The sequence below is a fragment of the Etheostoma spectabile genome, chromosome 1, assembly GCF_008692095.1.
Source record: "Etheostoma spectabile isolate EspeVRDwgs_2016 chromosome 1, UIUC_Espe_1.0, whole genome shotgun sequence".
Lineage (NCBI taxonomy): Eukaryota > Metazoa > Chordata > Actinopteri > Perciformes > Percidae > Etheostoma > Etheostoma spectabile.
Window position 1 is genome coordinate 8278378 of NC_045733.1, and position 22202 is coordinate 8300579.

General features: G+C 38.1%; 2 protein-coding genes and 2 long non-coding RNA genes across 5 annotated transcripts in view; 3 read left to right on the top strand and 1 right to left on the bottom strand.

Moving 5' to 3' along the window:
• Positions 1-3631, bottom strand: cyp2r1 (cytochrome P450, family 2, subfamily R, polypeptide 1). The gene is made up of 5 exons (XM_032522802.1): positions 3262-3631; positions 2530-2671; positions 1776-2408; positions 1298-1627; positions 1-539 (listed from the first exon to the last, which is right to left on the bottom strand). Exons 1-5 carry the CDS (start codon positions 3496-3498, stop codon positions 343-345), a joined length of 1539 nt encoding a protein of 512 aa, XP_032378693.1. The 5' UTR covers positions 3499-3631; the 3' UTR covers positions 1-342.
• Positions 3632-5183: 1552 nt separating this feature from the next.
• On the top strand, positions 5184-18775 carry LOC116693685 (uncharacterized). Its single transcript, XR_004332973.1, has 3 exons — positions 5184-5278; positions 13671-13676; positions 18764-18775. It is a non-coding gene; the product is annotated as an uncharacterized LOC116693685 (long non-coding RNA).
• On the top strand, positions 13807-17063 carry calca (calcitonin/calcitonin-related polypeptide, alpha). Of its 2 annotated transcripts, XM_032522822.1 has the most exons (5): positions 13807-13949; positions 14392-14483; positions 14870-14995; positions 16301-16482; positions 17041-17063. In XM_032522822.1, the coding sequence occupies exons 2-4, from the start codon at positions 14398-14400 to the stop codon at positions 16461-16463; spliced, it is 375 nt and encodes a 124-aa protein (XP_032378713.1). In that variant the 5' UTR covers positions 13807-13949; positions 14392-14397; the 3' UTR covers positions 16464-16482; positions 17041-17063. The 2 variants fall into 2 exon arrangements, with proteins under 2 accessions (XP_032378713.1, XP_032378704.1); XM_032522813.1 differs by lacking the exons at positions 16301-16482; positions 17041-17063 and adding an exon at positions 15595-16082.
• A 723-nt stretch (positions 18776-19498) lies between the features above and the next one.
• The window catches only part of LOC116693692 (uncharacterized), a 33568-nt gene continuing 30864 nt past the window's right edge, over positions 19499-22202 (top strand). Inside the window, exon 1 of the long non-coding RNA XR_004332975.1 lies at positions 19499-20011. This is a non-coding gene — a long non-coding RNA (uncharacterized LOC116693692). The remainder of the gene's footprint in view (positions 20012-22202) is intronic.

Genomic DNA, 22202 nt, shown 5'->3' on the forward strand with positions numbered 1-22202 from the left:
CCCCTGAGTATTCCCAGAATATCCCTTCAGCACCGAGTCTTGTTGCCTCCCCTGCTACTTAAAAGTATTGTGCAAACATGCATTTTGCTCAGTAAAAGAATTCAAGAGTCATTGAATAAACTGGATTACGTGTCCATCAGTCAAGCTACTTCTGTAACTGAAAGTTACTTGTCATTGAAAACTCTGATGCAATGGAACTGGACGCTACAATCCAGAGCGATACAGTTTTTTGCACCCGTATCATGTGGTTAGATTGCTGTGCAAAATTAAATCAAATTCTTGCTCAAACAGTTGATCAAGCTGTAATAAATTCCTGCTTGCCTACTTGTGATAAGGAGTGTCTCAAGAGCAGGGACTTTTCTGCTGCCTGCGGACAGCACAGATGGAGTAAGGTTTGGGCTGTAAGGTCATGCCCAGTTTGGGAGTGACGGTGGGAATTGTTCCTGGAGGGAACTGAAGATGAAACCTCTGCATCAAAGTGGTGAAAAATAGGAACATCTCCATCCTGGCCAGCTGTTCACCCAGGCAGCAACGCCTCCCTGTAAAAGGAAATTATGTTATTAAGACTCTCGTACAGACACAGGCACAACATCTGGCCAACTCAGTCAAGGCCTCCGAAATACAAGAAATACATTGGGGAACACAAACACCACAGATGAGGAACAGATGGGTTTAACTGAGGATTGTGGGTGCTTTTCTTCGTGCTCTATCTGTATGTCCTGTGATAATGATATGGTGAGAACAGGAACTTGACCTCTAAACACATTCATCATTTCATTCATACATTTCATTATTTGTTGTGAATTTGGATTTTATGGATGCTCTCACAGATATGGGCAATGTACTGCTATCAAAATGGACTAATGGAAAATTCAAATGTTGTTTTACAGTAAATGGCATTGCTCTATTGTTAGTTGTTAACAAAAAGGACATCTGTTTTATTGTATTCTTATAATGCAAAGGTGGGTTTGGATTTCATGTAAATATGATACTAGCATGTATACATACATGATACATGCAGTTTTATTTTTTATTTTTTAAAATTCATTTCATTTAAGTGGGGAAGTAGGTTGCACTGAGAAGAGTTAATCCAAAGACTTGAATTCAGTGTATTTAAAACCTAATTTCTTTCGATGCACATTTATGTGTGTAGGTTGGGTTAAATGTTTGTGTTGATAGCTTGTCGGCATCTGATTCTGGGGTCAGGAAATCCTCTTAATTTTCAAATGTGATGTACGTCTTGTTTCTTTTTTCTATCAAGAGTGTTGGAATTTAGGATAAATATAAAGAGACTAACCCAAGGAGAATGGCAGGAATGCCTCACGCCTCACAAAGTTGCCATTGCTGTCCAGAAACCTCTGTGGTGAGAAAACACCTGGATCGTTCCAGTACTTCTCATCAAAGTGCACTGAGTAGAGGTTTGTGATCACCATGGTGCCTTTGGGAATTGCGTACCCGTTGACATTTGCATCCTGGGAGGTGGCACGGAAAATACCAAGTGGGACAATGTTGCAAAAGCGAAGGATCTCGTGCAGAACCGCCTCTACGTAAGGCATCTTCTGTTTGTCCTCCAAAGTGGGTGCTCTCCCATTGGCCAGCAAGCTGTCGATCTCTCTGTGCACCCTCTCTTTGCAAGGAAAAAATACACACCATCAGGCATTTATTTATACGTAACATTACATAACCCGTACATTTGGAGCAGCCTACAAAGTCTCTCAGGGTCACATTAGAAGTAAAATGTTCACATATAGGGTGATGCTTCTATTGTAACTGACCTTGTATGTTGGGGTAGAGAGCCATGTACAGCATGGCCCAGCGCAGGGTGTTAGTAGTGGTCTCTGTGCCAGCAATAATAAGCTCACCCACTGAGTAGATGAGATTCTCATAGGAAAAAGAAGAGCTGGGTTCTCCTGCATTCTGCTCCAACTCATCCAAATAGGCGTCAACATAGTGGCGAGGTGCATGTGGCACCCTGCCCTCTGAGAAATCCTTTATAACCTGCAGCAAGAAGTCATACACCTCAGCAGCATTGCGGAACAGCTTCTGGTGTTTTCCAAAGGGGACATACTCAATCCAAGGGAAGGCGTTGTAGAGGAGGGCCCAGCCACTTACTGCTAGCTCCACATTCTCACTGAATATCTCAATCATGTGCTGGAAGTTGCAGTCGTCGTAAGTAAAACGCTGTCCAAAAATGATCAGATTGGTAATGTTGGACACAGCGTTGGTCACCAGATGTTTGGGGTTGAAGGGCTTTCCTTTGTGTTCGTCAATGGCATCGACAAAGAACATGCACTCCTCTGAGATCTTCCTTTCGAACTGTCTCTGGCCGCTGCCAAAGTAACGGAAAGAGTTGCAAGCCAGTTTACGGTGTTCAATCCAAGCTTTGCCATATTTACAATTGAGAAGCCCTTTGGAAGTTGAAAAAGAGTAAAACAGAGGAGTTTAGTAATGTATCTTGGCAGCTGCAATTATTCACCTAATGCTGAATGACAAATGTGTTTGCGTTGCAATCCTATAACATCAGCTTACCACCCATTTTAGTCATTTTCATGAACAAAGGCAGCGATGGGCGATCAGCAAACACCTCACTTTGATGGTAAAGGCATTCCCTGACACAGTCATATCCAGTTAATACCACAGTCAGTATCCCTCCCAGGTCGAGACTGAAAATCTGAAAGGTACACATTGCAACATTAGAACTGTACTCCTTTTATTCTTTGCAAATATTTCTATGCAAACAAGTGTCAAGGATTGTTAAAGTTATACCAATTGTTGGCATGTTGCATTTAGCTTTTGTCCACACTTTGGCATTAACATCCATCTCCAAACTGGGTTTTCAGGAGCAGGACAAGAGAGTGAGTGATAAAACAGACTCTGACCCCTTTTTAAGATTATATTAGGCATATCTCTACAATTAGAGATATGATAGATAGAGATCTATCCAGCTCTGTGTCTTAACTTAAAATACCACACTGTGCCACCAAAAGGACGTCTGTGTCTTTGTATGTATTTTTAGGAGGGGGCTTTTATTTTGGGGAGCCCTTGTGAGCCAGTTGTTCTCCTCCAAATGCTACAGACCGCTAAATGTTAGGGCGAGTCTCTTTTGTTCCTTTCCCAACTAGTTCCATGTGTGTGCGGGTATGTGTGTGCATGCGCAAGAGTGTCATGCAAGTCTGAAACTTCTTGTAGGCTTTAAGGTCATCTCAGTTAAAAAGCACTGCAGTCATAAAAATGCGCTGTAGGCTGAGTGCGAGGCATTACCTGTCCATGAACTTCACTCTGCTTCTTGAGGAAGACGTGCGGCTCGGTGGCCAGAGACATTATGTTCCCTATCACTGGGATGGGAGATGGACCAGGAGGAAAGCCCGGGGGTCTTCTCTGCTTGACGAGCTGGCGAACCAGCAGGAAAGCGAGGCAGGCGACAGTCAGACAGCCCACACCGAGCAGAGCCTGGGCGCAGGACACCGGCACCAGATACGGCGATTTAATTGAAACCATCTTCTCGAAATGTTTCTCTTCCACTGCTGGACTACCTCTGCTGACTCCTTCTTCTCCTCAGAGCAACCGAAGCACATATGTAGGCTATCATCTTGCACTTCGTTTTCTATCCCCCGCCTCTAAAGCTAAGATTGGCCAGAAAAGTCAGTCAACTGTTGGGTGAACTTTGTTCTGGTCTTCATCAATAACCCGAATCATTTTGGATTGCTGGTTTCATGTTGAGTTTTTGGTTGCTTTTAATGAACCTACAGAGGGAGCAACACACCATAAAAGCGAGAAAATCACACTGCACTTCATCAAACCCATTATTAAAGTTAAAATTAACGTCGGTGCGGACCGGCGAATAAAAACACTTTCACAAGCAATAACCTAACTGACATCAGACAATCATGCAAGTAGGAAATATTTCATATATAAGCCTATATGGGATTCTGGGGGAATTAAACCGACGGGCTCACGAGTAGCCTACCCATTTCAAGGAAACTAGACAGAAAGGCAAAGTCTGGAAGCGGCTTAAATTTCCCAGTAGGGATCAGGGTTTAAATTACAGGGGTGGGGGTGGGAGCGGGTCTGACCCCCCCCCCCCCTCCCTAATTAAAGGGATAGTTCAGATTTTTTGAAGTGGGGGTTGTATGAGGTATGCTACTTATCCATAGTCAGTGTATTACCATAGACTGTATAAATAATGGAAGTAGCAGCAGTGACGTCACCCATTAGTTTTTTTTTTTTACTATGGAGTTTGAAAAAAGTTTGACATTTTGGCCATCGCATCCAAAGAAAGTACAAGAAATGGACAGAGCGACGGAGACCAGTGAAGGACATTAGAAGCACTTCTACGGTGATATCTGAGCGTTACTGTGCAGCCTTTAACTGAGCTTGCAGACGTAGATGTGACGTGAGCAACCTGTCTGAAGTTGTAAGTCTCAATCATTCCCAATCTTGCAAAGATAGAGAGCGTAGGTATATTTTAGGAGATAACATAGGCACAGGCTTGTTATTGCTAACTAAAATGCTAGTTAACATTAGTAATTAAACTTAAACAGCTAATGTGAGTCAAAACTGCCTGCGAGCTTTCCTGACTATACGGTAATTTCTCTACTGTGCGACAGAAAGTCACGTGGTTATGACACAATCGTTAGTCTATTTTTACAAAAACGTCTGCTGCAAGGCCATAACGTGAGATACAAGGTAATGGAGATTTTTGTACATTGCTTTGTTTCTTTAGAAATATATAACGGATAAATAGAGTCTTTAAACGCTTCAGATTTAAAGTTGTTCACTGTCAAAGTAACGCCAAAAGGAATAGGAGTCAATGGCATGTTAACGGCAGGTGATGGCTTTTTAGCCTAAGATTCTCCCCGTAGGCGGTACGGTTTCCGGATGCTCACTTACCTCCTTGATCGCATCTTGGTTTTTTGAAAGGCGCTGCAGTGCTAAACTAAACACCAGGTAGTAGGGGTTTAGTTTTTTTGATTTTCAACTAATGAAGCAACTCAGACTGGAAGTGCCAAGTAAAATTACTGTTTTTATCAAAGAAGTCTGGTGGCATTGAAGCAAGCATGATATAGAACGGCTTCAGTTACCCGTTGGAAAGGGCTGTCTGACAGCAGTGTAAAGCAGTGATCTTTTTCTAAATAAACTACACTTAAACTGATAATGTTTTTTGAGGTGGGACTTGGTTGAAACTGTCACTATATCCTGACAGTAGTACACAAAAACAGATAATCTGAAAAAAGCATGTTCCTCTGCCAGCTTCTAGTGCTCCTAATGGCATTTGCAAGTTTCCACTGCGCCCAAAGATTTACAACCAATCAGAGCCAGTAGTCAGAAAGTTTGTGACCAAATTGAGCCAACATCAAGCACCACCAACCGTATGACCAGATAAAGCCTATTTCCTCATTTTGCAGCAAAACAGTACAATAACATTTGTTTCTGAAAACATTTGAGGCAAGAAATAGGCAATGTAGTAACAAATTATTGATTCATATTTAATCAGTGCTGCCACGTTTTACAGTTTGACCACAGTTCACAAGCAGTCATTGGCACTGTGTTAGATACCTCTTGACTCTGGTTGTTTTCCTTACGCCATTTAGAGCAGCAGGAGGAGGCAGAGGAACATGATTTATGTATACCGCCATCAAATACGGCAAGTTCTTTTTTTGTTAAAGTTACCAACTGTAGCTTTAACTGTATTAATAATTCCATGGCACTGTCCTTGGTGCTGAAGTAGCAGGCGTATTGGAACTTGCGATTTTGCGACTTTTTCCCCACCCTTCTTTCAGTTTTGTATTGGATCAATAATATTCTTGATAGCTAGCTGATGTGCGAATTAAAACCATCTTCTCAAAAATTCTCTCTTTCACTGTTAGTCTACCTTTGCTGACTCCCTCTGCTTCTCTCAGAGGAACTTTTGCACATATGTATTATCTTGCACATTTCATAGCCCCCTGCTAAGATTGGCCAGAAAAGTCAACTTTATCTTAGTTGTTCTTAGTATGTTGCTAAACATAATTAACTTTGAGGTAGACAAGTATTTCTGGAAAGTGTAGCTAAACACTATGTCAATGGCTAAATTAATTAAAACCACAAATGAGCTTTGAAGGTAGAAGGCAGAGCACAGATCTAAATGTAGAAAGAAGGAAAAAGAGCAGTCAGAGCAGAAGGTAAGCCAAGTGTCATCTGGGGTCATTGCCCAGGTGAACAGAGCCTCCCTAATAACCCAACTCAACCCCCCCCCCCCCATGCTCCTGCAAGGAGAGGCAAGAAAAGCCTGTCCAGAGAGTTGTCTATATACTGTATTTATGCTACAAGGTGTATCAACTTTGAGACATAATCATTTTGCTGTAAAGGCCTATAGTCTCAAAAGTATTGTGATTTGTCACATTGTGGTTTTAGCAGCAAGAAACTTCACTAAAAAGTTTAATGAAATAAAAAGTTGAACAGGACACAATGGAAAAGTATTTTGAATAGCATTTGTTTTTCAATATATGCACATGTGAGGAATTATTCAAACCAGGATGAAGGAACTATTGTCAGTTTTCTCAATACAAGAGCAGGAAACAAATTATCTATTTTATGTACAGTACGTAATGATACAACAACTTCAAAGTCTGTTTTTTTTTTTTTAATGATTTTTACCATATTACATGTATTTGTGGTTTCACTAAAATGCTCACCTATTGTCTTGTTTAAACATTCTGTCATTACTCAACACCAGTTTCAACTCCTTATATATAATGTTGCCAATTCTGCTCAGCTTCAATTCATATGGACAAAGATTTTAACAAAATGAGGAAACTGACTGAGACACACACTTTGAAATTGTCACTGAATCCCACATCAACCACAATATTACAAAGTTTTTTTTTTATACTGAAATTGTTAAGATCGATGCATCAAATATTATTTGATCTTTTGATTGAAATAAGTTTTTAAAAGCCTCTTTGTTGGTCAAAATTGAATTAAATTAGGGAAATTAAAACACGTTTTTGTGTAACCCTGTTTTTTTTTTTAAGCAAATAAACTTTGCCCCAGTAAGCTGCTGGAGTTTCCTTCACCTAGCACGTTAAAGGTTAGTTCATGCACTGCGTTTAGAGGTTAAAGGTTAAGGCAGGCACCACATTCCAAAGTTGCATACTGGTGTAAGATTCTTCAAGCTTGTTGGCTAGAACCTGGACTCCTCCAGACAGTGCAGGACTGTGTGTGGATGTTCTAAAAATGGGCATAGATTTTTAGTTCGTACACAAGTCTTTAGGAAAGAGCTGTTTTTTAGCCAGATTTCCTTTCAAAGTTGCCAATATATTTGACATAACCCCTTTTAACTACTATACAGTTAAATTTTTGCCTACACCTTTTGCCTGTACCGTCTGTAGATGGAAATTGAAAATAGATAGAGCTTGTAAGGGTTAACCCAGGTCAATAAAATCGTATTAATGGGGTTTTAAACTGTAACCAATTTGCACTTTAAGAGAACCATGCTGTCCACTTTGCTGTGTGATCAGTTCATCACGACTAACTCTTCATTAGATATGAAGTTGTTTATCCAGACAATCCTGCCTGCTGAGCAGCTGGTAAGCTTTTTTTTTTTTAGATGCCTCGAATGGCCTCCACAGACCTCTCCCAGTCATTCAGATTTGTTAGGGCTACCTAATGAGGACATTTTTGCAAATTACTTCTTTGCTTCCTGCCAGCTCCACAGACTTAAAAGCTATTCTGGAAGCGTTAAACACATCTGTCAAATTTAATCAAATAATCATGTTCTCACTCTTGAATTATCTTCTCAGTGGTTAGATTAATCACAACACCAGCGACAAGAGTGTCCAGGTGGTTAATGTTGACTATATTTGGCTAAATGGATTCAGATTAAAAAAAAAAAACACAGTTATTAGAAAAATATTTGACACAAACGTTAAAATAATCAACGTAAAATAATCAATGTGTTCTTACGCCCCGAGGTAGAAGTAGGCAATTAAGATTGATACTTATATATTCTTTAAAGTACACCAATTTTACATATGAAGTTCAGTTTATCATGAGGAGGTCCACTCAGGCTGTAAAAACAGTTGGAAAATGTCTTCTTTGGTTCTGAAGGGAACTTTTGAAAATTTAAAAAATAACGCTGATGATTTTACCAGCTTGCAAGTATCATCAATACTTTAAAAATGACGGTATAGTTCATCGCCTAATTCTACCATACATATTAAAGGAATAGCTACCAACATATAAATGTTTTTGACAAATATCTGACAAATGTATACTGTCTTATGCTTTACAGTATACAGATTGTCATATCGGCCAATCCTATCCTGGGATAATTGTATTTCTTGCATATTAATGTAGGCTTTAATACAGTTACTGTATGTGTGGTAAAACAGCAGAAGTCTTTACATTATAAGGCCATTTGAAATGGGTTCTTCCCAGTTTTCCTATATTGTGTGGCAAGCTCGTTTGGGTGGGTCCCTTGATTACTGTGGTTTTACAGTAAATTATTTACCATCCGGATGACTGGAATTATCAAGTGCATGGGGAAAATCTAATTACCGACCTTCTGTGGTAATGCTGTCCAGAACCTCTTTTTTCAAACAACATAATGACAGTGGCAGGAAGGTGAAGAGGTCTTGTAATCCCTCTGCAACTACTGGCCAGGTGTTTAAATATTAGGTCAGGTTTGGTCAGCTTTCTAATGGAGAGCAGCAGGTCTAGTTCCGTTTGCTAATGGATACTTCACTTCGTGTGTATAGTTCCATGAGGCTCCATGGTAATTTTTATGTTCTTTTAACAGGTGCAGAAACCAGTGTGTAAACTACTTCTAGGCCCTTCATGTCCATTTTAGGTTTTCCACATAATTGCTGTCTGTTCTCAACATTGTCCTTTGTTCAATCAATATCACTGTATTGTTTGTGATGCTATCTAGTGAAGGATTGTCAGGATTGGAAGATTTTGGAACGGGTTAGCTGATACTGCAAAAAAGATGTGATTCATACTTACAACCTGGCCAGTCATTTCATATCAAAAGCTCACTTTAGTGCAAATGGAATCATACTGTCATTTCCATCAATTTTGTGGTTCCAAATGAATATGTTGGGCTTAGGTGATTGGACATGTTAAAGTGTTCATGCAGATCAGGTAGCACAGTTGCTGTCAAGATCGTTGCACAGTGGCAAGGAAATGACACACACCACATCTACAATAACAGCTGTGAAGAAATTACTGTACAATACATAACGGTTTCAATGTCTTTTTCTGTGTGCAATAAGATATTGTGAGAAATCTCAGGTGCAATAATAATATCTATATTCATTTTTATTTATAAAGTTATATATTTTAACTGTATTTTATTTCTTCTTATAATTTTTGTAGAGCTGACTCTAAGAGCAATGCACAGAAACTACTGGTACGGCCATGTACTTGTGCAAATGTCAATAAACATCTATTATATTTTATTTTGGTAGTCTTTTGTGTGCAAACTTATCTGCTTTGACTGCTTTCTTCCCAACACAATTGTGTCTCCTAATACAAATGATCTGGGTTTCTGTAGCCGGGTTAGCTCAGTTGGTGGAGCACATGTATAAGGGTTTACCCCTCAAAGCAACGGCCATGGGTTTGACTCCGACCTATGGCCTTTTGCTGCGTGTCATTCCCCCTCTCTCTCCCCTTTCACATCCTCATCTGTCTTGTTGAATTAAAGGCCTAAAATGCCTCCCCCCAAAAAAATCTTTAACAAAAAAAAGAACTGGGTTCCCATGATTCTTTTCCTCTCTTATTGAGGATCCGTCTACATTCTTGGACAAGGAGCACATTTTTTATTTATTTCTTGCGGACCTAGTAATTGCTCATAATGTCGAGATTTATTCAAGGTCTCCTCTGCCGGCGCTAATGCTTCTGTTCAGCTTGCCTTCTGAGGCTCAACACGAGCGTGGAGGCTAAAAACGGCGAAGACTTTGCATAGGACTGATGTACATTTAATTTCCGAATGATCCATTTATACGCTCACATTTTCACAATCCTTATCTGCTTACTTTAATATTGAATTTTTAATGGTGGGATCATTTCAATAAGTGGAATAATGCAAGAGGTCGATATGAGAAAGCAATAAAGGAAATTCTCTTTGGGGCTTTTTATTCCCAGTCAAGAACGGTGCTGCTTCTTTTTTGAAGAAGACACATTCACACTCATTCAGCTGAGTCGCTGATGAGCACTGCACTGAGCATAACACTGCCCTCTCTATCATGAATGCTCTCCTGTGTTGCAATTAATTTTCCAGGCCAATTCGTGCATGTAAACAGTGTGAGATAATTGCATTCTTGACAATACATTTTTCCCCTTGGAATGTATTTTCTCGGCCTCAACTCATGTCCCAGGTCAAAGCAGGCAGTGGTGAATCAAGGCCCGGGAGCAGCGTGACTGCAAAACAGTATGGAGATTATTTACTTTTACACAGATGAGTGTAAGGTGGATCTTGAATTGTCATTAAACCCTATCTTGAAGGAAACAAAAATCATGCCAAGCTGCTATTCATGGACTTTTTGTCAGCTTTTAACACGATCCAGCTTCACATTCTAAATGATAAACTCATCAATAATTTTAGTTTAGTTTTTGTCATTGCAGGCTGGATTCTTGACTTTTAACATCCGGAACTCAGAGAGTAAGTGTGAATGGATGCACGTCTGGGGAATTGACATCATCCACTGGGTCACCCCAGGGCTGTGTCCTTTCCCCTCTCTCTATATTCTTTGTACCAAGGACTGCTGCTGTCGGCACGAAAACAGGTCCATTTTAAAGTTGGCTGATGACTCTGTAATTGTCAGCCTCCTACACGACAGTGAAAACAGCCATAGTCCTGTAGTTCTGTAGATGAATCTGTAGATTGGTGTGACAATGCATTCCTTTACCGAAATGCGCGTAAAACTAAGGACATTTTAGACACAAACCCACTACACCACGATCAAGGGACAGACTGTAGACTTTGCTGAAACCTAAACATTTCTTGGGACTATAGTGGATCAAAAGTATAAATTTACTTTCCACTCTGAAGCTTTATGCAAAAAAGGCCAGCAGCGCATGTACTGCCTGGGGAGACTGTCCAACTTTTTGATAAATCCTTCATGACTGCGTTCTACGACTTAGGGATGCTTAACTTTATAAAACCCCTGCTAAAATATAAAAAGAGGGAAAAAACAAAATTTTTTAGAATTGATCTTAGATCCTCAATTAAAAAAATTAGGAAAAAAACCAACCTTTTAAGGACCATTTTTCTTTGTGAATGGAAAGTATTGTAAAAAAATAAAGTTCTTCCTTAAAATACAGGGGGGTGAGTAATATAGTATATACGCCTATGTCAAAACCCTGAAAAAGGGAATTTGTATATTTAAAGGCCCTTTTTTTCAGGGGAAGCATACAGCATCCTAATAAAGCCCTTTGGTTTGGAAATTAAATTTTTCAAAAAATCAATCCCTCACCAAATAGAGAAGGGGTGGGTTTTTTTTTGCTAGCTAAGGATTGATTTTTTATTAAGAAGGGTTTTTTTGGAAAGTCCCTCTGTGTAAAAGTTATGCCCCCCCGTATTTTAAGAAAGAAAAAAGTATTTATTTTTCGTATTTAAATTTACAAGAAAATTTTTCCTACAAGGCATTAAGATCAATTTACAGAAGATGATTTTTTTTTATTCCTCTTTTTAGTCATCTTCAGCATGGGTTCATAAACTTATGAGAATCACTGTATATTGAATCTGTCCTGAGTCTGACTTTCTCTCTGCTCTGATGGTTCAGTAATCTTAAAATCAAGTCCGAAACTGCACTAAACAGAGTTGTGAAGATAAGCAAGAAGATTTTGGGAGTTGGGTGGTGAAGACATCAGAGACGATGACAAAAGAGGTTGGCGATGTAATGTAATGGATGCTGATGTTGTTCTTGTTGACTACCTTGTATGGCTGATAAACACTTTTCCTACCCTGTGTAGGCTACTTTGACGCTGCTACGCATGCACCTTGTACTTGTATTTTTTTGTTCTCATACTGTAACGGTCGTGTTCCAGTTTTTACTGTTGTTCAGGCTTATTCTATTACCACCCCACCCCACCCCATTCATGACTGTGTGTATATCTTGCATGTATTTATGTGTCTTTTATGTGCTTATACCTGCTGCACACCCGATCGCCCTTCAAGGGCACAATAGAAGTTGAAGTTGAAGGTGAAAGTCGTCACTTTTAATGGAGGCAGAGACATCTTTCTTAGTTACTTTAGAGACAAGTTCACTCGACTTTTAGCTTTTGCCATTACAATTATATTGGATAATTTGCAAACAGTACAGAACAATTGTTTGAGCACTGACATCAAAAATCTTTGTAATATACACATGATTTTCTATCTTCACATAAATGCTTTACTTGACATTGCATGAGAAGTTGGAGATGAGTAAAGATAAATATATGAATTTCACATTTCCTGGCAAGGTACTTGAGATCAAAACCATAATCATTGTGTGTGTATAGTTGGAGTCCCTTGTTCTAAAGCCTTTAGTCCACCTTGAGCAGTTTCTGACATAATGTGGAGCTGTTGGAGACTAATTTAGTGCTTCTAGTAGGGAGCCTGCAGGTCTGTTCAATAGTACTAAAAGGCTCATCTACACTAATGAATTTCCTTGTGATGCAAAAACTAACTGGGAGGCAGGTGGCTTTATGACACATCATCCAATATTGTTACATAAAGGGAAATTACAAGATGGGAAGAGACCAACAGCCCAGTATTTCCTTGGAGAAATTGGATGGACACTACTGAAGTCTATGAAGGGTTAGTTTATCCACGGAGAGTATATAACCCTATTCCCATACAAAAAAGGCATTCATTATTTTATCTAACCATGTTTCAGTTATGAAAATGAACAGGATCAAAATATTCCTCTCTGTTAAGTTAGAAATAGAATTTGTTACAGAGACATTGGAAGATAAAATCTACTTTGTACTCTGTGCTTCAGAAATTGACAGCAAGGTTCAATGATCATTAGATCTAATGACATGTTGGAGACAAATTACTTTACTTTGGTATTTACCGACACACTTCTAAATTGTTTAGCAGTGTGTAATAGGGAAATATCATATTGAAAGTAAAGGGAGCAAATTCTTTGGCTCCATAGATGTCATACTGATGAACACACGCTTGGCCTTTGACCCTGTTCCCCTTACCACACTAAAATTGCAACTAGAGTGAGTGACTGCAACAAAATGCTTTTTTTTGTTTAGCACACTGCCATCTGGTAATGTAATAAAATATGATTCACTTGTGAACATTCACTGTCTTTGTAAATGTGATGAAATCATGTAGTAGTATTTTAATTTTCTTGCTCGCTCTATGTAAGTAAAACTAGTTACTGTACACCTTTAGAACCCATGACCCTCATTGGCCAAAGTTACGATGAACACTTTAACCATCTAAAGATGAAATAGCACCACATTAAAAATGGTTTTGACTTATTTTAAGGAGGCACTGTTGAATTATGTTTAAATTCTCTCACCATTATAATCATACACCTTGTAATATGCACATACCATATTAATTCTCTAGAACATGAGACATTGGCTACAACAGTGAGTTCTTTCTTTCTTGTTTTCCCACTTACCCTGCTTAAAGAATAACAAAACTACAAATGATGCTACCAACTGATTCAAAAACCTGGCAGATTTCTGTGAATTAGACACATTGATGAACATACATTGACGTCATTTGCACACAAGCTCTTTTATTGGCTTGCTACAAGTGATGTAGGACTTCTGATTGGCTAGTAGTTTGAGGTAAAACATTTGACTGGCCAATAGACTTCATTCAAGCACTCACTCACTTGATACAGAAACCCACAGGGGGAACATATATAAAACCCTGCACTGTGGGGAATGTTCAGCAGATTCACAAGTGAGACTATCTTTGAATTCTTCATTACCAAAAGATCTACTATCTCACGGTGAGTATAGATGAAAGTTTTTTTTCAGTTGACTGTGCAAATTGTGTTGTTTAAAATCAGATGATGTGTTTGTAGTAGACAGGATAACCACTGGTGAATTTACTGGTTGCCAACACAAGGGAGATGCAGCACTGTTGGTTTGATGACGTTATACTATCTATGGCAGGCTGCAGCTAATTCTACTAATGGACAGAGCTGCTGTTACAGCTACTGGCAAAGCCTCCAGTCTGAGTAGTATATCACCAATAACTCTGCTATCTGCCTCTGCAAATTCAGCTGCATTCACAGCAAGGGATTGTAAGAGAGTGACAGGTAGAGGATTCATGCCGTGAATGCATGCAGTAGATGAAAAAGTCCATAAAAAAAGAAAGCTGTGGACACAGATCGCACAACATTATTTTTAAAATTTTTCCTTGAATTTGGTATTGTGTGTTTTCCACAGGGAATCATGATAATGCAGAAACTCTGGACTCTCCTTCTTGCCAATGCACTGATCATTTGTCAGATGTATGTCACACAGGCAGCGCCATCCAGGTCAGAGTTGTGGCATTATTCCTTAAAGTATAAAACATATTTACCTTGTAAAAACATTGTGATTTTGTCTGACTTTTTTGATGTGTTTATGATTATTTCTGCTGAACGCTTTTCCTTGTTTACCATAACTAATCAAATATATACACTATAGGTATTTACATATTATGAACTCAATTCCAAAGATCAGATTGCTTGTTTATGGATGTAAAAATGCCATTTAACTTCCTTCCTGAGCTTTTAAAAGGAATAATAACATCAGATTACACAAAGTTTGAATTGTATCGCCACCGTATTTGTCTGGACAAGTTATACAGTTTTAAAACCACTGAAGCGGCAAAACCAGAACTAGTGAGACCATTCTAATCTACTGTAATTTGTATTTTCAGAACTAGTAAGGACTCTATGTCAGATGGAATCATACTATCGAATGATGATGCCCAAAGGTTACTCCGAACTATCACGGAGTTCATGCAGATAACTTCAGATGAGCAAGACACAGCTGATGGAAACAGGTGTGGCTTTAAAAAAATTTAGGTATCAGCCTAGTATAGTTAACAGTGATTATTAAAACAATTAAGTACTTTCTATCTATCTATCTATCTATCTATCTATCTATCTATCTATCTATGTAAACCCGTTACAATCAGTTGCAAAATATAACACACTTTTGTTTATAAGCTCAACAGCTCCAACTTTGGTGTTTATTATTAATCAAGGTATACAGTGAAATTGTTGTACATTAACTCTCAGTCATAATCACTTAATGCATGGACTGCAGTTATTCATTCATTCATTCATTAATTCATCCATCCATTTGTTCAGTATAAAATGGTCTTTGGTCAGGAAACTGAAGAGAGCGTGATATCAAATAACATGAGAGAACATGCATGATAGACATTATTGAAGAGAATGCACAAAGCATGACAACATAACAATATTTTTATTCACAAGAGTTTTTTTATATGCCTGTTGGATCATTTAGCATGCATTTGAAATATTAATTTAGCGCATGACTTTTTGGAAAAACATCATGCATGTAATTTTTAATATTTATCTGCATGCCATGGTTACTGTAAGCCTGTTTCTGCATGTTTGTCTTTGTCTCTAACAGCTTGGATAGACCCATGTCTAAGCGCTGCACCGGCTTAAGCACTTGTATGCTGGGCAAACTCTCCCAGGATATTCACAAACTGCAAACCTATCCCCGCACCAACGTGGGAGCAGGGACGCCTGGAAAGAAGCGAAGTCTATCCGAGCAATATGAAAACTATGGAAACTCATACAACTAAAACTCTCTAAATCTATTATTTTTGTCTGTCTGTCTGAGTTAGCAGATGCTTATTCATCCATTCCCAAGACTGCAGATGCATGTGGAGCCTATTTGTCTGACTAACTTCATGGAAACGCTCTTGCTTTGATTTTGGCAGACACTGGATTTTGACACTGTTGAGACTTAGAATTTGCTACAGACATACTGTCACTTAGGTGGTTCTGTGCATTACAAAAAAATTAAGAAAGAGCTCAAAACATTGCTATTAAATAATTGTTCTCTTCATAGTAAGTATGTTTCCCCTTAAATAAAATCATCTTTCCATGGAACTCTGTTTTTTAATTCATTCACAATTAAAAAAATACTTAAGTCGTTGAAAACAAAATGAATGGAGGAAAGGGTAAGCAAGGACTACCTATAATGCTCAACAATTGTCGGTATATCTTCTCATTGTGTTTAACTGGTTGTTGATGCTAAACAATACTGTTCAACATGTGTCTTGAGTATCCTAATAATCTGTGCTTCCTATCTTTTCCATTCTTACAAGTAATGCAACAACACAGAAGCGGGCATGCAACACATCCACCTGTGTAACCCACCGCTTGGCTGACTTCCTGAGTCGGTCAGGAGGACTGGGACACAGCAACTTCATTCCTACCAACGTGGGTGCCCAGGCATTTGGCAGACGGAAGAGGCGCGGCCCTATGTGAGCATCAGAGCAGACACGTGGTGTGTTAGCACTCTGTACATCAGTACTGCTGGACTCATTGAAGCTTATACTGTAGATAAAGTACAAGAGAGAAATTTTAAACAATATCATTGTGTTTTGAAACCAAATTAGCAGTAGTCTTTTACATTTTTTATACATTTGTCAAGGTAAATCTCAAAATATATTATCATTAAATATGTAAATGAATATATGGCTACATGTGGAATTTGGTTTTCTGTCAATCAACCAAGTATCAGCTAAAGCATCAGATGTTGTCCGAGTGTTGTTGTGTTTGAATTTGACAGATTTGTGACAGGTGTTTCATTATGTATATAACAATTGGAATTGTAGAATTCCTGTAATGGACATTTTAAATATCCTGAAATTAGATATAATGATCTATTATGCCATGTCTACTATAGAACTTTGATCCCCATATCTCGTACTGCCCATATTTTCCTTTGCTCTCTATTGTCAATCTATGAAATAAAGCCAAATGCCCCACAAATTATTTTCTGAATCTTTTCACAAGTCAAACTATTTTTTTTTATTTTCCTATCCTCTCTTTGGCTCTCTAGGACCAAGTGCCTCCTTTGAGTGACAAAACTGCATCATCATCTACCTGCAAACACTTGGAAGCAGGAACTTCCACAGTATTCTTCACAAACATGGACTGATCTTGCTTTCAGATTACAACCAGAAAGTTGGTAGAAAGTATTCATTGTTAGTCTGTGCTTAAAAACAGAGATATAACTAGCATTGTTCTCATCCTCATCAGGGAAAGGTAACTAAGAAGATATTTTCTTTGCTAAGAAGGAAGAGAATAGACTTCTTCTGTCTTGGCTTGTGGCTCAACTGGTCTTCTGACCTGTATCTACGGTACAGGGTGTCAAACCTGTACTGGAAGTTGTAGACTGAACGCCTGCACTACCAACAAAACCTTTAGCAACAGTGGCTGTCTTGTGTCTTGATGTAAAACACTTCATTACATTTCATTAAAGTGCACAATGCAAGTGTGAAAATGTACTTGGAATTCTAAATATTGTAATAATCGTGAATTCAAAGCAGGAATAAATTGTATTTTAGCTATATTACACTTTTAATGTCTTACTGTGTTTTTGTTTGATTGGGTGATGTAAGCTGTAAAAAAACATACTGAGATAACCAACAGCCCTATATATTAATTTTAAAAAGGTTCACATGACGTGCTACAGTATGAAAAACACGGTATAACATCAAACCATGAAATTTAGAAAATTTACTTTTTATGGAAATAGACACATTGTATTTTTTTTATTTTTTTAAATTTTTTTTTATTTAACCTTTATTTAACCAGGGAAATCCCATTGAGATTACTAATCTCTTTTTCAAGGGAGTCCTGGCCAAGACAGCGGCACAGATCACAACAACAATTCCATACATTACAGACAATTTCATAACAATTTCATAAAACTATTTAAAACATTTACAGACCATAGATTTCATTTCCAAACCTTTGAGCAAGAGTTTAAACTGACCAATTGCAACCACTTCCTTCAATTTCCAGAACTTTTGTAAATTGTTCCATGTTGTGGGGGCAGAATAGTGAAATGCCACCTTACCAACTTCTGTGCAGACACTTGGTACAGACAGTAGCAGTAAGTCTTGTGAGCGTAAAGAATACAGTCTATCCGCTTTTGGTTGAATATATTCACACAGATATGAGGGGAGCAGACGCAGAATACCCTTATAAATGAACATATACCAATGATTGAGTCTACGATTCTCCAATGCTGGCCAGCCCACACGTGTGTAAAGTTCACAGTGGTGTGTGCGAGGCTTACAGTTTGTGATAAACCTCAATGCGGCATGATAAACAGAGTCCAGTAGTTTCAATACTTGGGTTGGGGCATTCATATAAATGAGGTCACCATAATCCAAAATGGGTGTAAATGTTGCAGCTACAAGTCTCCTTTTTGCATTGAAAGAAAAACATAGCCTCTTTCTAAAGTAAAAGCCAATTTTCAGTCTCAGTTTCTTAACCAGTTGTTCAACATGTATTCACTTCACATAAAAAATTGGACCAGCATAATTCAATTTTGTGAGTTGTACACAAGTGATTGATATTTTTTGTTATGCGAAATGGTAAGCATTTGAACAAATGTTCATGTGCGTGTTTTATCTTTCTATACCTTGCTCATTTCTCTCTCTAGTGGTTACAATAAGTTACAACTTTTTCATTGGATATGGAGACTCTCTCTAGAAAAAGAGTCTTTTTTAAAGAGTATTTTTTCAGGCATTTTAGGCCTTAATTTTCCATAGGACAGATTAAGACATGAAAGGGGAGAGAGAGGGGGGAATGAAATGCAGCAAAGGGTTGCAGGTCAGAGTCAAACCAGCGGTTGCTGTGTCGAGGAGTAAACTTCTGTATATGTGCATCTAGCTCTGCCAACTGAGCTAACCCAGCCACAAGAAATAGAGTCTTGAATGTGGGGTAGCTTCTCCTGTAGCATCACACCATGACATGTTTTCTTGTAAAGTTTATATATTGTTTCAGTAAAAATCAATTTGAAATGTTTCAATGTACTTTATAAAGCTTCTTACTCACCTAAAAGTAGAATGGCTGTTTTGGGTATTTGTGACCAATGCAACTGCAATATGATTGGCTCTATTAGCAGATTAGCCAATAAAGATGACACTTGGACCAAAGTGCTTTTAGCTGCTAAACCATACCTTAACCATCTATATTTATTTATTCATGGTCATGATACAATATTTCCTCATCTTTTAACCACAGAGTGTTTTGCCTTACCTTAACAATACTACTTTTGTTACATGTTCGAAATAATACACATTCATTCATACTGTTTTATTTTCATAAATTAGATTTACACATTGTTATAAAATGTATAAACAATCTTATTGTAGAAAATCAATGCAGCAGAACCAGATATATCTATTTTATTCCATGCATTCGTCTTCCATGTGAAACCCTCCTGTCTACATTACCCATAATGCACACTGTCTAATGCTCCAATTAACGAAATCAAGCCCTGCTCTCATCCAGTTAAAAGAAGAAAACAATATAATAGGAAATACAGTGGTTTTGCCTAGACGCTTTTTCACAGTGGTCATAAGTTAGAAATGGCTCAGCAGAAAATTAATGCGGTCATATCTCTCCAAAGCCGACGTGGATAGCAAAGAAACATCGGCAAAAAAAACAACCAACACCTGATGCTAAGGACGTTAGCCACCATGACCGAACAGTTAAGCTAGCAAGCTAGTGCTAATTGGCAACTTTGGTACAGAGAAACATAACTACCTTGGACAAGGAAAAAAGAGACTCGCCATGGTTTCAAAAGGTGGCAACTATGGATGCAAAGTTTGCCTAACCCTAGTTATAGTAAATTCTTCACATTCAACACTCAAAGATTGTGACTATCAGAATAATCGCGCATTTTTACAGTCACATGTAACAATAACGATAAGGAGCGCAGAGGTTACAAAGAAGATGCCGAAGAAGGTGTGGACAAAATAACCTGACCTGAGTGAGTGACGTTTCAACTTAAAGTAAGTCAGTGTTTTTTACACGTTAGCTACCAGTGTTGGTAGTAACGCGTTACAAAAGTAACGCAATTACAGTAATGTACTATTAGCTGTAACCATAGACCGTTAATATTAATGTTAATATTATTATTATTCAATAATATACAGTCTATGGCTGCAACGCAGTAATATAACGCATTACTAATTAAATTTCGGTAATATTACTCTCTCAATCTCAGTTGAAAAGCTTTCAGCTGGGATTATTGTCTGTGCACTAGCTTGCACTTGTCTGCTGTACTATACCAAAGATGTCTGAAGTTTAACACAGAGATGAACTTAATAACGGCAAACTACATAGGTGTGTGATTGTCAGTGCTTGATAGAAAGTAAATGCAATCTCAGTAACGCGAGTTACAACGCATTTTAACGCAACATTTAGTGGTGTTTTTTTTTTTTTTTTTTTTTTTTTTTAAAGAATTCTCCGACACGGCGAAACATTCTTCACATGAAAAAAATGCCGTATTTCCTTTTGCTGTATTCGATGGTTGAGATGACTGCAGAGACAGATACATTTGCGAGATGGATATTATTATTTTCAGGAGTTATGCTGTGTTGAAGCGAGGTGTTGTCCCGTCTCTGTTCCCGTGGTCAGAGCCAGAGACGGAACGGACAACATCTGTCCCACTAGGTGACGGTACGTCGGCACGGACAGCAGTGTGTCCGAGCTGCTGACAGATGAAACATGACGGGAATAATGTTGAGGCTTAAAGATAATATCATTGCATTTTATCAGCCGTGGAGAGTAACTATATATGTCTGTAGTGGAATGGCTTCGAATGACGACCGTGTCTTTTACTGTGACCATTTGTTCAATATGTTGCAGTTTTACAAACTAGAAAGTGAACAACTTAAGCTTGACGAACATGTTTCGCATGTACCGTCTCACGTTCTTCTCTGAGAGCTAGCAAGAGTACACAACAGAACACTTTCGTGTAGGTTGCTTCAAAATAAAAGCACTTCCCGTGACGGTTCGCAGTAAAACTAAGTTCCTGTTAAACAGTTATGTACCTTTTCACATATCATCTGTAAATCAAGTACTGTAAACACTGTAAATAGTGAGTTTTAATCACAGTATAATTGACCATTTCTTTTAGACAACCTTAGTTCTAAACTAAACAACATGAGTTTCTTATTCAAGTGCTTTACAAACATTTTACAACAAAAGCCATACTTCAATACAACTGTAAGGTTGTTTTAATTGAGTATTTTCATTTTCTCCTACTTGCCTATTGTACGTTTTAATTAGCTATTTGTATAGCTTTAGTCTGCAAATTCATATACATTTTACAAAATAAGAATAATCTATGATGCATTAAAATGGATAAAGAGGAGACTTTATTGATCCGGTAGTAAAACTCACACACTACAGTAGCGGTATGCCAAGTCAAACTTCCGGTATTATTTTGGTGAAAGTAACTCAAAAGTAATGCAAAAGTAGAAAAAAAAATGACTAACTAGTAATCCATAATATATTACATTTTGGAAGAATCTTGCACATCACTGTTAGCTACTATGCTGTGAACATGAACATACTGAAAATTTGCATTGTTGTTGTTTTTGTTCTTACTGGTGTGGCATTTGTAACATATTGACATGGCTAATGTTGATAGATTTAACGTGGTAGTTTTTTTTTATTTTATTTTTTTATGTTGAGCTCAAAAGGCCAATGGCAGCTCATTATGTTCACCTTGGCATCAACTGGCATCCACACTGCTTCTTTTCATTTTGCACTTTAAACAGTTGCTGGTATTTCTGATGTTGCTAATGATTTGAACTTGTTCATTTTTGTTCAAGTTAATGATTTTTGACAAATCAAATGCTTTGTCACATTCTCTAAGCCAGTTTGTGACCGTAACGGTTGGGGTAGTATTAGTCTTTGTTTTAAATGTTTTTACCCATGCATTCATCAACCATTTTATTACTCCGTGATTCTCTTTTGTAAATGTTTGGTTAGTCTAAACAACAGCCATTAAAATAGATGTTGCAAGGAAGGGGTGTTTCTGTTGTTATTGGCCAAAACAATATTCAAATATATGCTTACTGCAAGCTACTGTAACCCTGGTTTCTAATGTCTTATCGTGCGTACACACCGCCGCCAACTTGAGCTGCAAAAGAAGCTCAAGTCGCCCTGTCAAGGACGCTTGTCACTCCTTGG